The sequence below is a fragment of the Crocuta crocuta genome, unplaced genomic scaffold, assembly GCF_008692635.1.
Source record: "Crocuta crocuta isolate KB4526 unplaced genomic scaffold, BGI_CrCroc_1.0 scaffold10, whole genome shotgun sequence".
NCBI lineage: Eukaryota > Metazoa > Chordata > Mammalia > Carnivora > Hyaenidae > Crocuta > Crocuta crocuta.
The window spans coordinates 2,703,482-2,721,117 of NW_027527551.1; the positions used below are offsets into that span (position 1 = coordinate 2,703,482).

At 33.3% G+C, this 17,636-nt stretch overlaps 1 protein-coding gene across 10 annotated transcripts in view; it reads left to right on the forward strand.

Annotated features, from left to right (window-relative positions):
* Positions 1-17,636, forward strand: part of KTN1 (kinectin 1) — a 107,997-nt gene that overhangs the window by 81,834 nt on the left and 8,527 nt on the right. For 4 of the 10 annotated variants that reach the window (XM_077768490.1, XM_077768483.1, XM_077768471.1 and 1 more), the window contains 10 exons: positions 1,854-1,944; positions 3,979-4,065; positions 7,438-7,527; positions 11,854-11,934; positions 12,720-12,809; positions 12,933-13,025; positions 13,898-13,969; positions 14,208-14,291; positions 14,455-14,538; positions 17,086-17,169. In XM_077768490.1, coding sequence (XP_077624616.1) covers positions 1,854-1,944; positions 3,979-4,065; positions 7,438-7,527; positions 11,854-11,934; positions 12,720-12,809; positions 12,933-13,025; positions 13,898-13,969; positions 14,208-14,291; positions 14,455-14,538; positions 17,086-17,169 — 856 coding nt within the window. The remainder of the gene's footprint in view (positions 1-1,853; positions 1,945-3,978; positions 4,066-7,437; positions 7,528-11,853; positions 11,935-12,719; positions 12,810-12,932; positions 13,026-13,897; positions 13,970-14,207; positions 14,292-14,454; positions 14,539-17,085; positions 17,170-17,636) is intronic. The other 6 variants (XM_077768513.1, XM_077768502.1, XM_077768496.1 and 3 more) reach the window with 3 other exon arrangements.

Genomic DNA, 17,636 nt, shown 5'->3' on the forward strand with positions numbered 1-17,636 from the left:
TGGGGAAGTGGTAATGGTTTTTTTTGCCAAACAGTTCTCAGATAACCAATTTAATCTAACTGTAAATGACACCTAATTTTTCTAATTCTATTTGGATTTCATGAACCTGCAGATCACTAGAGTTTAGCTGTGCCCTTGACTGAGCTGATGTACCTTTTTATGGTGTTGAGAGTTTAGTTGAGGGAGATTTTGAGGTTTTTAGGCATTCAGAAAACATCTTAATATAGTTAAACTGTATTTTTAAGGCTTTATTTACCTTACATTATTTCAGTTATCTTCCTGAATCATTGTGGAATTGGATGATGCAAATTTAAGTTTCTGCTTCTGCATTTTATTTTATTTTAAATTTTTTTTTAAATGTTTATTTTTGAGAGAGTGAGAGCAGTGGAGGGGCAGAGAGAGAGAGAGGGACAGAGGATCCGAAGCAGGCTCTGTGCTGACAGTAGAGAACTCCGGAACCATGAGATCGTGACCTTAGAGGAAGTTGGACACTTAATCCACTGAGCCATCCAGGAGCCTCACTGCTTCTACATTTAAAATAAAAATTTCATCATCTTTATGGTTGCTATCTTTTAAGGGGATTTTTTTTACTGAAGCATTTTTTTTTTCATTGTTGACTTGTATTTTTCTCTCAGAGGGTACATTTAAGGTTATTTCAGCTAACTTGGTATGTTTGAACATGCTAGATGTTAATCACCTTAAGTGAGTGTATTAGGTGATGAAAGTAATCTAAATGTTCTTCCATCTTGAATCGTTTACAAGGTTGTTGGCTTACTGGTTTAGAATTATTTACTGTTAAATTGAGCCTGGTGTTTGACTATATATAGCAAAGTCAGCAAACTTTTTCTGTAAATGGCCTGTAGTGAAGATTTTATTTTAGTCTTTGTGGGCAACAGAGTTCTGTTTTGTATTTTTCTTCTTCTTCTTCTTTTTTTTTTAACAGTTCTTTAAAAACGTAAAATCAATTGGTCAAAGAAAGACTGTAGATTAGACCCAAGGCCCTAATTTGCTAACCCTTTGTATAGAGCCTTATTCTTAAGAGCTATTTGTAATTTAGCTTATATCCAAGCTGCTCTCAACTGTAACAGAATTGAATTGTGAATCTTTGCCATTGCTTTCTGCATTTCTGGGAATTAACTAATGCATTAGAACTAGAAAACCTGAATCCTGATAATGTTATAAAAATAATGACACCTACTTTACATTAATATCATACTTTGGTTGTGGGTTAGCCATTTAAAGAAAGTCATAACAGATTTCATTACCTTTTGGAAAAAATATTTAAGGGAATGCTTCTACATCAGTTTTCGCTCTTTTGAAAATAGCCACTTCACTGCAAAAGATAAAAATAGAAACAACTTTAACTGCAGCAGTTCATATATTCATGAACTATTTCTTAAAGGGATGATGTCTCTTTAGCACAAGTATCAGCATGTCATATTGTAAAAGTCATTAAAAAAAATTTTTTTTAATGTTTGTTTTATTTTTGAGACACAGAGAGACAGAGCTTGAGCAGGGGAAGGGCAAAGTGAGAGGGAATCACAGAATCTGAAGCATGCTCCAGGCTCTGAGCTGTCAGCACAGAGCCCGACATGGGGCTTGAACTCACAGACCGCGAGATCATGACCTAAGCCGAAGTCGGCTGCCCAACCGAGCCACCCAGGCGCCCCATGTAAAAGTCATTTTTGAAAATAAGAATGCATCAGGAATAGATTTTCCATGGTGACAATTAATAGTTAAGTTTAAAAGAGTTTGGCTGTTAAGCATCATGTACTTGCTGTTTTTATTTTGTAGTGATAAATATCATGTTCACCACCTAAACTGTTGCTATGTGTATTTATATTTTGGTTTAGAATTTCAGAAAGAGAGAAAGAAATAACTGGTCTTCAGAATGAGTTAGATTCTTTGAAGGAGGCTGTTGAACACCAAAGGAAGAAAAACAATGTAAGCAAGTCTTGTCAAAATAAAACTTTCCTTTTTATTAATTTACTAAAATATCATGCTTCAGAATTTTACTTCTAATGTAGGTTTTTTTCTTAATCTTTGTAAGAGAGCCCTGTTTTGTGTGTACCTTATTTGGTAGTATTATTAGAGTACTCATTTTATTAGAGAACAGATATTTTAATGAATAAATGAAAAGTCTAATTTGTACACTTCTGATTATATTTTTAAATATTGAAACTATATTACAGCTTTAGATTTTAATTTTATTAAAATACAATTGACTTTTGGTTGAACTTTTATTTGAAAAAATTCTTTCATCTCAATATTTTTAAATCAATTCTATTTCCTTTTAATTTGACTAGGCTAGCCTTTTTGTAAACTAAAAGTAACCCAGTATTGAAACTCAATATTTTCAGTAATTATGTCTTTCAGAGCCTTCTGGAACCTCCCCCCCACCCACCCTTTTGTTTTTTAATTAACTGAGAGGTGGTTCAAATTTTGGTAACTAAGCATGTTAGAGGCCTCAGAACCTGATTACATTTACAGCATAATGGGAAGGGAAAGTACCTAAGAAATAATAAATCTTAATACTTTTACTGAATAGACAAAAGTTAATTTAGGTGATTTTTAAAAAATTCTCTCTGACCAGGAGGTGACACCTGTAAGTAGAATCCAAACATTTCTTGCTAGAGAAGGAATTTTTGCACACGAAAGTATGCTTGCTAAGACTTAAGCATCGTTAAAAATGTTACTGAATCTCTAAGGGGATGTTGATGGGACATTGGTATGTGTTTTCCAATGAAAGTTTAATTTTCCAGAGTTTGCATTAATTTGTTAATTTAACATTAGTTGACATGTACTTGCACCCCAGAGTTTGTCAAAATTAGGTATGTGAATTGCCCTTTGTGTGTCTGTGTAACTTTACTAACAGCATTGCTTGCCACAAAACCAGTATATTTGAATTTACCAATATATTGTTAACATCTTAACTGTGTTTTATTATCCGGATTCTGAGATAGGGAGGACATAGTAATCCCAGTGTAATGCAGCAGCATCGCTGCAGGCATGGAGGTGTGTGAGAAGTGCCCGGGCGCTGGAGGCCAGCAGATTGCAGCGTCAGTCCATTCCAGCTCAGCCACTTCACTGGCTGTGTGCACTGGGCCAGATTTTTTAAATTACCCAGGTGTGGTTTCCCCATCTATAAATTGTTGTGAGGATTAATGAGACTTTACGTGAAGCACCAAGTTCAGTGTTGGGCACATAAGTAAGCAATCAGTAAATGGTGATTATTGATTTTTTGTTTTTAGTCTAATGTGTAGATTTCTTAATCTGAAGAAAGACTGAACTATAGCAGATTGTATGTACTTGTATTTGCTAATGAAATGCTGTTAAAGATCTTTCAGAGCTCTGTTTCCATTTACTTCTGTGTTTCTCTTCCAAGAGAATGTGATTTTATAGCTTTCTAGCCTCCCCATTTTCAGCCTCGATCAAGTAGCTCATACATTCATGTCAGGTTGCTTTGATGCATACACGTGTGCAAGTGCAGTGACTGTGTTATTCCTGGGTCGACTCAACATGCTTTAATTTGATAAAACTTATTTACAGGGGAAAATGTTATGCTGCAGTGCAAAGTCCAAGTGATAACGGGCCTTGTTTAAAAGCCACAATGTAAAGCTTTTTGCAATACTCCTGTATTTTCTGTCCTTAATACCCTAATATTTGATGTACCTGAAATCATTTTATCTTGGTTTGTGTGTTTACTTTTGAATGCTTTCTCTTTGTCACACATACACAGTAATTACTCTATTGCTGGCATATTTGGTGTGTATACTAAAACATGGGAAGTGGGCATCTTTATTTTCTCATTCAGACTTCTAAACATTGCTTTTTATTTTTTTGCTAATATACATATTTCCCATTGAAATAATTTTGCAGTAACCAGCATTTAAATGCAGTGCAAAATACTGATGAAGTAAAAAGCAAAAATCTTTCAATAATGGATAAACTGAAATCATTCTTTCTAAAAATGATTAGGACCTTCGGGAGAAAAACTGGGAAGCAATGGAAGCATTGGCATCAACTGAAAAAATGCTGCAGGACAAAGTGAACAAGACTTCCAAGGTTGTAATGCTAACTCCTAGAAGCAATCCACTGAACAGAGAAAATCTGCAGCTTGTCTTAAAATCAGACTAAAGCATTTAATTTTACTGCAATTTAAATATAAAATCTCCTTATCATCCACATTATCATCTCTGTCATCTCTGCTTTTTTTCACCTTTTCTTCGAAGCTTTAATTTGGGGCATGCGGTTTGTTGTGATTACCTGATTGAGCTTTGGTGATTACTGCTTTAAGCTGTAGAGTCTCAGGAGACCTATGCTGCCGTGTAAGCTCTTGTCACTCGGGGGATGCCTCTGTCACTCTGTATGCCTCGGGGGATGGTTAAGAGCTTCGGAAAAACCCCTGACTCCCCAAAATCTAACTGAATTAACAAACACATTTGAATACATAGATGTATACGAACTCTCCTGGGTTCTTTGGGGTACACCAAGAGGGCTCACACAAGGTAGAAAATGATCAAAGTATTAAGTACACGGAAGGGATCAATTCTGGCTGGGTTGTTCCTTAGAATGGACAAAATTAAAATTAAACTTTAGATTTTTGAAGTGGCTGGACAGTAATGAGGCATGTGCTATGTATAGTATGGAATATTAATAGAAGGGATAATTCTCTTGACCAGAGTATACAAAGTACTCCTGAAACATACAGCTCCCTCTGTCTTCAAAACAATAAAGGATAGTCTTCCTGAGTTTAAGTTCTTGCATGGTTTCAAAGGTCCTAACGAAATATAATTGAGAAGAGTTGTTTTTCAAGATTGAGATGAATGTGCTAGTTCAGTCAGGCATTTTGAAAATTCCTACCAAGAATAAATGTGGAACAGGAGTATGAATTTTGTAGACGGGTTAATAAAGTTACTTATGTGATTTAATTCAGCATTCTGTAAGTATTTTGTGGACTGAGGTAATCTGTTGAATTTTAAATGTAGGTCTTAATGACATTTGAAGGACTTTTTTAAAAGCAGAATTTTTTTTATTATTTTTTTTTTTATCAAGTATGTTTGTTATTATTTTTCCTGTAGTTTAGTAGATTTGTAGTTCTGTACCTACCCACCTGGGCTTAATTTTCACTAAAACCTAAATCTGAGACAGCTGGCAGACTCTGGGGACTAGAGAAATCTAGGTCAGGGAAAAGAATAATCCCAGCTAAGTAGGACATTGTTTTATTGAGAGTGGTTGCAGTCAGTTCCATTATTGGTGGGGTGTTCTAGTGTAGTTTCTGGTTGTTTCTCTTTACTCTCTTTTTCAATGTTAACACCTGCCTTTTAGCTTTTATTTTGTTAATGAAACTGGGTTTCTGGGAACTACTAATTACTTAATCTGCCATTCCTGCAAGAAATTATGGGCCACTGTCAAAGGTATTCTTGTATATTGTTTATAAAAGAACTAGAATTTATCCGTGTTTCATCATGTGATTGGTGAGGAGTATAAAACTTTACCCTTGTTTAAAAACTTAGCACCAAGTGCACGATGCCTTCTTACAGAGCCAGTGTTCTAAAGAATAGAATTTACAGTCTTTCTTGATGTTAATGGAATTTAGACTGTTTTTGGATAGTCTAGGTATAAAATGATATTGATTGACACAGAACCACAAGTTAGGCTGGAAAGAGAAAGAACTATGTAGAATTCCTTTAGTGTTATAAATGATACAAATAAATAATAATAAGCGTATCTAAAATGTAGGAGAGGATGATATACTGCTTTTTCAGGATTATCTTTAAAGTGGTAGGTATTCTTGAGGAGCTACTATCAATGATAAGTTCACATGAAAGATACTTCATATATATTAAACTTAGATAAAGATAGCAATTTTCAGTATAAGATCTTTTCAAGATATTAAAGTAGAATGGAAATTGCTGTCTGCAACAAACTACTGTATCATTTGAAAACATTTTAGCAAAATTAGTACAGATCAAAAGTAACTTCTCATTTTTTTTGCCTCTTGTTATAAATTGGACACTTCTTTCTTTTACTTCGAGTATTTTTCCCTTGGAAAGCTTTCTAAAAAACTTCTGTTTCATAGTGCCTCTTGTTTTTCTTCAGTGATTGTTCTACCACTTCTGTGGTCAGATGATAAAAATGACCTCTTTATTGGGAACTAAATTAATTCTGAATTAGCAGTTAATAAATTTTCTTTGAATGTATCTTATGCAGTTAGATGGGTGTATTTCTGAAAAATAGTGAACTTTATTGAATCATTGAAAGTAATTCCATTAAAACATCTAGTAAAATCCTGCCACTCATCTTGAATAAAGTTTTTTTTGTGTGTGCAGAGAATATGATTAATCTGTAGCTTTTTATTATATAATTTTAGATTTTCATGTTAGATTTTCTAAATTGATGTGATGTCTCTTAAATCAGTAATGGATTTAAAGGTCGCATTTAAAATGGTGTCAGAAAGATGGGGTTGAGATATTAGCTTGCTTGCCTTCTTGTCACCTCTTGAACTTCATAAATGTTTTTTCTTGGCTTGGTTTAGATCTGCATTTTTATAGATGTCATTTTTAAAAAGTCTCTGGAGGTAGTTTGATTATAGGAGTTTTATTTTGCTTGTGATCAAGTCATTACCCTAATTTTGACAAACCGTGGTTTTGAGTTAATAATTGATATCCATTGTACTTGGTTTTAAAATCACCAAATTTAGACATGCATTTGTAATACCTTTAAATTTACAGCCGACAGAGTCCCTGCAAGTGTCAGGATTAGTCTTCTTGATGTTTGGTATTGGTGAATTAATTGCCATCGGTTTTTCCTCTTTCCTCTTTTTCCCATATGTACCACCCATTAAATTTTGACAGCCTTTTTTTCTTTGTTTAGCATAAGTAACTTCATTTGACCCTGAAGCTGGAAATGTGAGAATTGCCATTTTAATCCCATTGTTATAGTCCATCAGTAATGCATTTTTTTGGTAGAGATTTGCCAGACGAAGCCTCACTTAATATTGCTTGATGCATTTTTTTTTTTTGCATGTAGTTTAAGTTGTAGCTATAGGAAGTGATTTTTTAAATAACATGTAGCTTAAAGTTGTAGCTATAGGAAGTTTATTTTTTGTTTTATTTTTGTTTTTTTTGTTTTTTGAATTGTTTCTAGAGGGGCAAATCACTTGATTTCTAACGGCAAGGAAAATGTCCATATTATCAGATACTGTGTTGGCTTGATTAATATAAGACATCGTTATTTAGGATGCTTTAGAGATTTTGCAGATTTTTTCTTATGGAAGCATTTTAATATTTTAAAAAGAGAAATTTTAACTTTTACCAGTATTAAGATGAATTTTTAAAATACTGTGACTTTTTCCTCCCTTAGAACTTAAAAGACTAACTTTTTTTTCTAATTCCGTAATCTTGTAAGTTTGAGTTGGTTCATCTTCTGCTTTAGGAAAGACAACAACACGTGGAAGCTGTTGAATTAGAAGCTAAAGAAGTTCTCAAAAAATTATTTCCAAAGGTGTCTGTTCCTCCTAATTTGGTAAGATTGATTTATTATTTCTTTACACATGTCATCTTTATCATTATTCAAGGAAGTTGTAATAAGCATTGAGCACTTGGTTCACAAGTATATCTGTTCTTAATCAATCTTTCTGAGTAGTAGGTAAGATATATAAGTTGGTTCAAAACTCATTTTTCCTTATACAACAGATACTTTTGTTGTATGCTACAAAATTCACATAATATATAATATAATTTACATGATATATAAATACAATTTATATAGTATATAATATATATATGTATTATATAATACAATTTTATATTATACATAATATAATATACTACATTATAATACATTATATAATATGTGCATATATACATATATATTGTATATGTATATTCTATATTATACATATAATATGTATTATATATGTTACATAATATATATTCCCAAACATATTGGGGAAAGAAAAATTTCTTAATGGTTACTAAATTAGTAATGTTTTTAATATATTCAAAATAGAGCTTAACTTTAAAAAATTGTTTCATAGTTTTAGGAAGATTTTATTCTTTTAATTAAATGTGTTTAATACTTCGAGGCTTTTTTTTTTCTTTTCAAAACTCAATATCTGTTCATTTCTTTAAGCAAAAGTCTTGAAGGTAATACAGAACAGCTTGCTTTACTTGAGGTTAAATGAGAGAGAAAAGTTGCTTTGATTTCAGAATTATTACAGTGAATATCTGAGGACAGAGAAAATCAGTGAGCGTGCATGTAATTTCATAAAATGGCATTATAGGTATTTTTTAAAAATTTTGTTTTACTCCCCTATGACCCAGCAATAGCACTGCTAGGAATTTACTCAAGGGATACAGAAATGCTGAGGCAAAGGAGCANGTTTTAATGGAAAATTACATACACACTCAAAAGTAGAATAGTATAATGAGCCTGATGTACCCTCCCCATACATCAATACATAGTCTTGTTTTACCTCCTTTCCTATACTTCCTAGATTATTTTGAAAGAAATCAAACACCAGAGCATTTCATCTGTAGGTATTTTAGTGTTTATTTCTAAAAGATAAAGATTCCTTTTAAAAAATTACATGGAAAAATCCTTAATTTCATACATTTTGTCAATACATTTCTCCATGTTCTATAAATTTTTAATTTTAATGAAATCACCACTTTAGTGTTTTTTTAAAAAATTTTTTTTTAATGTCTATTTATTGTTGAGAGACAGAGATTGAGAGGGACAGAGCAAGAGCAGAGTAGGGGCAGAGAGAGAGGGAGACACAGAATCTGAAGCAGGCTCGAGGCTCTGAGCTGTCAGCACAGAGCCCATCCACAGGGCTCAAACTCAGAACCTTGAGATCAGGACCTAAACTGAAGTTGGACACTTTACCAACTGAGCCACCCAGGTGCCCCACCACTTACTTTAGTTTCTTTTAATCAGGACCTAAGTAAGGTCAATATGTAATTGGTTTAAGATGTCTCTTAGATTTTTTTTTAATTCCATGGATCCCCTCCTGTATGTCAGCAACACCCCTTCTCTCTCTCTCTCTCTCTTTTTTTTTAAACGTAGTGGTTTCATATGAAGTTTCCCAGTCTGGATTTAGCTGACTCCACCCCTGTAGTGTTCTGTTCTCTGTCCTTTGTATATCTCCTAAACTGCAAGTCAGTAGAGGCCTGATTAGACTCAGGCTCAATACTTTGGATGTAGGATGGAGTAGGGCAATACTTCCTTCATGGGCAGTGTTGTGCACTTCTGTCATGAGGTCTATAATGTCTGTCTGTCTTCGGCTCATTGGAACTTATTTAGGCTGTCTACCAAATCCTTTTGATACAGTACTGCTAAACTTTCATAGCTTCTTTGCTTTTGTTGTATTTCTGATTCGTCATATACATTTTCTACCTCAAACTTGAAATCATCTTTTTCTCCAAGGAACTCTTGGCTCCTGTGGGCACTAGGTGTGGTATAAATAAACTTAATGGCCTGTTCTATGTGTAGTTTGAGTTTAGCTGTTGCTCTCAGATTATATCTACATACAGTCTAAGTATAACCTGTATGAGAAGGAAAAGTTCTTTTATTTCTTTGTAACTCTTGGAGGATATATTCAGGATTGATCAGTTTGATCTCTACCACTATGGGTTCAACTGATGAGATAACTTGCACTGGACAGGCATATGGATACTTTGTCAGTTCCAGTGCTGGTCTTAGATTGAACCTAGAAGAAGGGGTTGTTATTCATCTATTTTATATTTTTTCTTTTGGGCCATAACCTGTTTTTATTTCTTTATTTCATTACTTAATGGAAATAATATTTGGGGATTTATTTGATAGCGTTTTTAGGAGCCAAGAGAGTTAATGATTTAAAATATCTATTTTTTTATTTAATTTTTTTAATGTTTGCTTTTGAGAGAGAGAAGGAGATAGTGGGCAGGGAAGGAGCAGAGAGAGAATGAGACACAGAATCCAAAGGAGGCTGCAGGCTCTCAGTTATCAGCACAGAGTTCAATGTGGGCTCAAAACCACAAACTGCAAGATTGTGACCTGAGCTGAAATCAGACACTTAACTGACTGAGCCACCCAGACACCCCTTATAATATCTATTCTTGAAAGATTGTATAAGATCACCAGCATTAAAAATCCTTTTTTATGTAACAGATTTATTCTTAGCAGCAGTAATACCCACCCTCAACTGCCAAATGTTTTTGATACTATAAATATTTATAAATCACCATTAGACATGGATGATGATATTTGGCTTTTGTTTATCCACATGTTAAAAGTTGAGTATTTCTGCATGTAGTCTCTGTTTGAAAAATATATTTACTATACCACTTAGAGTGTAATGTTTTAGGTTTTTAAAGATAGGAAGGGTAGGATAATTAACTTAATAAAGCAGCATTAAATTTTTTTAAAAAATTTTATATTATTCATTTTTGAGAGACAGAGACAGAGGGTAAGCAGGGGAAAGGCAGGGAGAGAGGAAGACACAGAATCCGAAGCGAGGTCCAGGCTCTGAACTGTTAGCACAGAGCCCGACATGGGGCTTGAACTTACAAACCTCAAGATCGTGACTTGAGCCGAAGTCAGATGCTCAACCGACTGAGCCATCCAGGCACCCCAAAGCGACATAATTTAAATTTAATCTTAAATTAGTATAGTCAGATATAAAAGGACTTTTATATTTGAAGTATAATACTTGAACTGTTTTCATTTGCTTTTGTGCTAAGCAAATCAGCATATGAGAGAGCTAAACTATATGACCTAGAGGAATGTTTACAAACTTTAAGCAACTACTAAATCAGCTTTCTGACTAACTTTTGTTGAATTCTGGTATTTGAAGCTAAGTAGGCTTTTAATAGTATACATTTTGTCTTGGATCAAATTTACAGCATGAGACTGTAAATTTTTTTTAAATAGGCTTTTTTGAATAATTATTTATACTGTGGGGTATTGTACTGTGGGTGTAATCTCAGCATCCAGTTTTCATTATTTTTTTAAATTCTTATTTGATACAGTGTAGAGAATCCTGATTCAGCATATAAGTAATGCTTGATGTTAGAGCAGTTAATAGGAATTTCATGTGTGTTCTTTTTTCTTGGAGTTAATTAAACCAAGGACTTTAAATCAAATTTTCTCTTATTCCTCTTTTAGATATTTGTTAACAAATACTCTTTATCAGAGTTTAAAATTTGGATAAGAAGCATCAAAAATGTAGCATAATTTATTCTAAAACTTAGAATAATGACTGAAATCAAAATATTTGCCTGGGTTTGCATCCATTTAACCTATCAGCACAAATAACAGTTTTTGTTCGTTTTAAACAAGTAAATATTTGTGTATTCTTATCAGTTTGCCTTATGGTTTTAGAAACACTTCATAATACATATTTATTTTGAAGTATTTTCAAAATCCCTGGAGCACCTTCATGGAGTTTGAAATCCTCTGAATCGAGTATTTTCCATTGAACGTTCATTTTGTGAACTCAGAATACTTCGTCTTTGAGAACTGGTTTACCTAAAAGTTTTGAAAGTTCTTTATTTTAGGTTTTCTCTTTTAAAGATTGAATCTGTTAGTCCTGGCACTAGTAAGTAGTTGAGGCTGGAATTAAGTGAGCCCAGGTTTCTATCGAGAAGTCCTGAATTCAGTTGCAGATAACCTTGTTCAAGGTAAATAAGATTTGATTTTGATTGTAGTACCTAGGTATATTTTTAGTGTTCTAGGTTAGGTACAGTTTACACAGCAGCTTATTTTTCTTTGAAATTACCAAAGAGGTAGTTTCTTTCATAGTCCTCTAATTTGGTTATTTCATTTAGATAGTTTTGGAAATTGGTTATTTTTACTTCTTTTTTACAGAGTTATAGTGAATGGCTGCATGGATTTGAAAAGAAGGCAAAAGAAAGTGTCGCTGAAACTTCAAGTTCAGAGGAGGTTAAGGTTAGTTCAAGAAATGAAGTATCTCTGTTTTAACCAGGCATGCAAAAAAGAAATCTAAATTTATCTTTATGAGCTTGGGAAGATAAGGTATATATTATGAGTAGAATAATGACCTTTTGGAAAGTGTAAGAAAGTGATTTCATTTTGTATAAAATTTTGGGTAGAAATGCCACAATTCTTCATTGCATTTGATACAAATACAAAGCTGATGTTTGTTTTTTTAACTCTGTATCATAATCATTTCTAAAACTGTATATTTAACTATCTCTTACTCTCTTTTTAGCCTGGGTTTAAAAAGTAAAGATCAGTTGAGGTAGGTAGGTAGAAACTGACTGGTTTGCTAAAGTATCCCCAAATACATCATTAAGAGTGTTCAGAATCTAGATGTGTTTTTATCTTTGCTAATATTTGGAAGATTTTTTGTATCTCAAGTGACATGAATAAAATCCTCTTTTCCATGTGTGTGTAGCATAGGTGTTGTGACTTGACTTCATTTGTGGGTCTGCTTTGATTTTACCATCCTGTTAAAGAGTGATAAGCCTATTTATTATAAAATTGTGTAATATATTTGATAGTAATCAGACTCAGGGAGTTTTATTAGTGAAGACTGAATGACCATAAAGGTCATGGAACTTTATTTTTACTTAAGAAGGTTGAAAGGTAGTGTTTCACTATAAAACAGTTAGAAACCATTTGTTATAATATACCATTAAATACTGCAACAAGTTGAAGCACACAGTTTCTTGGTAAAACTAGAGAATTTTTCTTTATTTTATTCTTTGTAGGTTCTAGAGCACAAGTTGAAAGAAGCTGATGAAATGCATACATTGTTACAGCTCGAGTGTGAAAAATATAAATCCGTCCTTGCAGAAACAGTAGGAAATGATTTTTAATATATATTTTGGTTTATTTTTAAATTATTATTCCTTAGACACTTAAATAATTTATCTTACCATTAGAACATGAATTTTTCAAAACAACTGTTCTTTTGCTCATAGGAAGGAATTTTACAGAAGCTACAGAGAAGTGTGGAGCAAGAAGAAAATAAATGGAAAATTAAGGTCGATGAATCACAGAAGACTATTAAACAGGTATTTGAAAAAGAAAAGGATAGAGCAGTAGTTCTCAAGAGTGTAAGCCCTGGTTTAGTAGCATCAGCGTAACCTGGAAACTGGTTAGAAATGCTTATTCTTGGCCCCACCTGAGGTTTTCTGAATCTGAAACTCTGGGGACAGCATCCCCACATGGATTCTAATGCCCACTCAAATCTGAGAATAACTGATTTAGTGTATGATCAAACAGTAGTGATAGAGAATATAAAGCGCTTTGAACATAAGGCAAAGTATTTGGGGTTCAAAATAAGCTTTATAGCGTTGATATGTGATCCATGATACAGTATTAAAGAGAAACTTATTCTGTTCATTTGATTTGAATGTTACTGTGCAGCCTAATTTTAATGCCATTTACTTGGCCGTGGTAAAGGGTGTCGTCTCTGTGGTAGTCATCTTTGTATGGTGACAGATGATAACTAGACTTTGGGGACCATTTTGTAATGTATGAAAGCACTGAATCACTATAATGTACACCTGAAACTAACAGGATATTTTATGTCAATTATACTTTAAAAAAAATATAAAATAATCACTTTGTTTTCCTGTGTCAACATCTGTAAAATCTGGGGTTGCCAGTGGTATTCTGTGTTAATGCATTTGGGGATTAAATTCAGCCAGTTATTAGTTGATTGTTTAAGAAAAAAATTCAGCACTTTCCGTTAGGCCTTAAAATAGTATCATGCAAATGGAGTAGGTTTTGACTACAGTTTAAATCAAATGTCATACTCTCATTTTTAAGGTCTTTTAAAATTCAGTATGGCTTTAAATGAGATACATTTCAAAACCTCTGAAGTGTCTGCTTAAAATTCTACAAGGTTTACTTGGTCATATAATTGTTTCCCACATTTCAGATGCAGTTGTCATTCACATCTTCAGAACAAGAGCTAGAGCGATTAAGAAGAGAAAGTAAAGATATTGAAAATGTATGTTATTTCATCACTTGACTTGTAACCTGTGGACTTATTTTTAGTATTAAGGGTTGTCTTAAGATCTATGTTTTAAGATTTCTTTAATGATGCAGTTGTTACACTTTTAAGAATATCTAGGGTAGCGTTTAAGGTGAATAAGTGTTATGTTCATGTCATAACTTTTCGTTGTGGGGGAGCATCATGAAAGGAGATCTTAACTGTGTTAACTTTTCCTTCTTTGTTGTATTGCCAGCTGAGAAGAGAGCGAGAGCATTTGGAAATGGAACTAGAGAAGGCAGAACTTGAGCGATCTACCTACGTTACAGAAGTTAGAGAGGTACTTAACCATACAACTTTTTGTACCTTGCTCCTCAATTTAAATGAAGTTTATAGCATTGACAGTATTTTTGTTGAAGTTGTTTGTGGCAGAACTTCCAAGTAGCATACAAAACATGGGATATCATAAGGAGACCAATCTTAAACTCTAAACTTCATTGCAGCTGAAAGATCTGTTGACTGAATTGCAGAAAAAACTTGATGATTCATATTCTGAAGCAGTAAGACAGAATGAAGAGCTTAATTTGGTAAGAAGCTTGTTCTCCACTGAGTATCAAGTAGGCTCTGAAAACACTTGTGTTGATATGTGGAGAAGGCATCCAGACTTTTTCTCCTTGCTAACCTCTTGAGCTTGGCATTTTTGTAAGTTTAAGATAATCCTCATATTCTGATGACTTCCTAAGATGATCTTTCTTTACTTTACTCCCAAGATGACCCTTCTTTTCTTAGCTCCTAACAGTAGCATGTTTGGCTTGCAACTGTTTTCCAGAAAAATTTCTGTGTTTTATAAAACCTGTTTCTTGGACAGCTATTTTCAGTGAATAAAGAAGTGACTCAGACAGCTAAATATTGTGTAAATTGTGAAGATTCTCTTCTCAGTTACCATGCTTAACTGGACCTCTTATTTTCTGACCTGGAAGGAGATTATTAAGGTTGAAGATACATATTCTTCATTCAAGGGCAATAATTCATTCCAGCTCCTTATTTTAACTGGTCTTTCTATAGATTGTAGATAACAAAAATCTTGTGAAATTATTTATTGTTAATATAACTTTTAGAGCATAGTAATTCTAAGTCCATAGACTTAAAGATAACTAAGGTTAGCTAAATGCCTTATAAAGACATAGAGTACCCTGTATTTTCACTCTTAAATTTTCTGGAAATTTACACTGATTGTGACGAGCTTAGTTGCTAGATAAATAGGATGATCTCATTGTATTTTTCAAACAATCATGTCTTTCTGTGACTTAAAAATTGTTATAGCACATGACTAAAGTACTTGGATAAACTCTAGGAAGATTTTAAGTTTCCCCCTAGCCCGAGTTAACCTTGCACAGTTTGGAACTTTCTTATACTGCTGTGTATATCAAAGAAAACTTCCTAACTCACTTATTTGGTTGGTCTTCGGTGATGTAGCAGTGATTTATGGGAATGAGTTTTTAAGTAGGCCTCTTTGAAATGTACACATATGAGCCTTCCCCACCCCCCTTTAGTTTTGAAATAAAATTTTGGTTTTTCACTTATCTTCATTTTATTTTAATTAAGGCATTTCCACTGCAGTGTGTGACTAGTTGTATACATACGCTTACTGTATATTGCATAGATCAGGATTGTGATTATGTCATAGCTACAAGCAATAAGCCCTACCCTAGAATGTGTTCTTAAAAAATGTTAACTATAGTTGTTGGAGATTTTACTTAAAAAAAAAAATTTAAGTTTATTTATTTTTGACAGAGAACGAGCAAGGGAGGGGCGGAGAGAGAGCGACAGAGGATCTCAAACAGGCTCTGTGCTGACAGCAGAGAACCCAGTGTGGGGCTCAAACTCATGAACTGTGAGATCATGACCTGAGCTGAAGTCGGAAGCTCAACCGACTGAACCACCCAGGCGCCCCAAGATTTTACTTTTAACTTTGGCCCTTGGTAGCTGACTCCCCGACAGAGTGGCATCGAGCCCATAGGATTATAGTTGAGTCGTCATTTGGCCTGATATTCTCTTTGTAGTTTTTGCCTCTCTACTTCTGTTAAGAGGCCATTTTAAGCGGTGTTTGTTTCTTATTTTTGCCTTGAATCTTTATTTTAGTCTTTGTTTGCTCAGGATAACTATTGCCACATTTTAAGATAAAATAGTTTTGTTTGCCTGTACATACTTTGCCATGTACTAAATTAGAGTTAAGTAAAGGAGCAAAAACTGAAGCATTTGGGACTCAAACAGAGTTCCCAAAATAAAATATCCACATGCAGTATCCCTCACATTCTCTCTCCAGTTTGAAAGGTTAGGATCTGTTTCCCCTTTTTGGGTCTCCAGGAACTATTTGGAAATTTAGGCCTATGGGTGCCAGGCAAAATGTTAACCCGATGAGTTTAATAAGAAAGTTATTTTTTTGTTAGTATGGTCCCTTTCCCTTATTCATATTTAACTGGAACATTTATCATGAGAAAAGGCATTATAGGCACTAGAATTTATAGAACTTTACAACTGTTTTAACAAAGTGGTTATTGAGACATATATCTTAAGACATTTCTTATTGTATAATTAGGCCTTTGTGGTCTTGCACTGATCTCTTTAGTGATGTTTCAAAGGATTATCAACATTTAAATTTCTAAGTTTTTTCATATTACTGTATTTGTAATCTTATGTTCAATGTCTTAAAATATTACACAATTGACTTTTAACTGGAGAGGTCAAAGCAAGCCTTAAAAAACAAATTAGTAAAATTTCTGACTGCTTGCCTTTTAATTTGAAACAATTTAATTGTGAACGAAGTTCCTTATGAATAGTGAATAGTAATACTTTTAAAAGGCACTTAACTGGAATGTGATGGTTTTGATTTTACGTTTACAGTTTTCTATTCTAAACTCTAGTTTGTTTCTATAGTGTTTCTTATATTTAGCTTTACAGATGGAAACCTCCACTGCTTAACTTTTCTATACATCTGGTGCAGCATATTGGCTAATCCACTGTGCATAATAACTGTTAGCGATCCCATTCTTTCTCATTCATTCTTCTGGAGGTCTCAGCACAATTAAATTTAATCAAATTAAATTAATTGTGGTGTTGCTTTATTTTTACAGTTAAAGGCACAGTTAAATGAAACACTCACAAAGCTTAGAACTGAACAAAGTGAAAGACAGAAAGTAGCTGGTGACTTGCATAAGGTAAGATGCTGCTTGTCCTGAAGATGCCATATCATCATACTTTTTGTGCTTTGAATCATAAGCAAACACACTGCTAATTGTAGATTTTTTGGTGCATATTAATGTGTTTATAAATTTAAGCTGTTTTACAGTTAAATTTTTGGAATTAAAAGTTTTGGTTTGTTTTTCCATTATTTGCCTCATTATTTAAATACATTTATGTAAGTAATTGCTTTATAAAGCATAGATAAAGTTTTACATTTGATTGAAGGTACTCTTTTCTAAAAATTTGGTTACATCCAAATTTATGGTTTTGTTGAGATTTGCTTATGTAGTAGCTTACAAAGTATATTTCTTTAGATTTTTATAGATCTAAAAGATATATAGACCTCTGATGTTTCAGAAATTTGTGCTTCTGTTTTTTTGAGAAAATACACTTTCTTTGTCTCATATATATAAATGAGCAGTTTTTAAGATTACATTTCTTA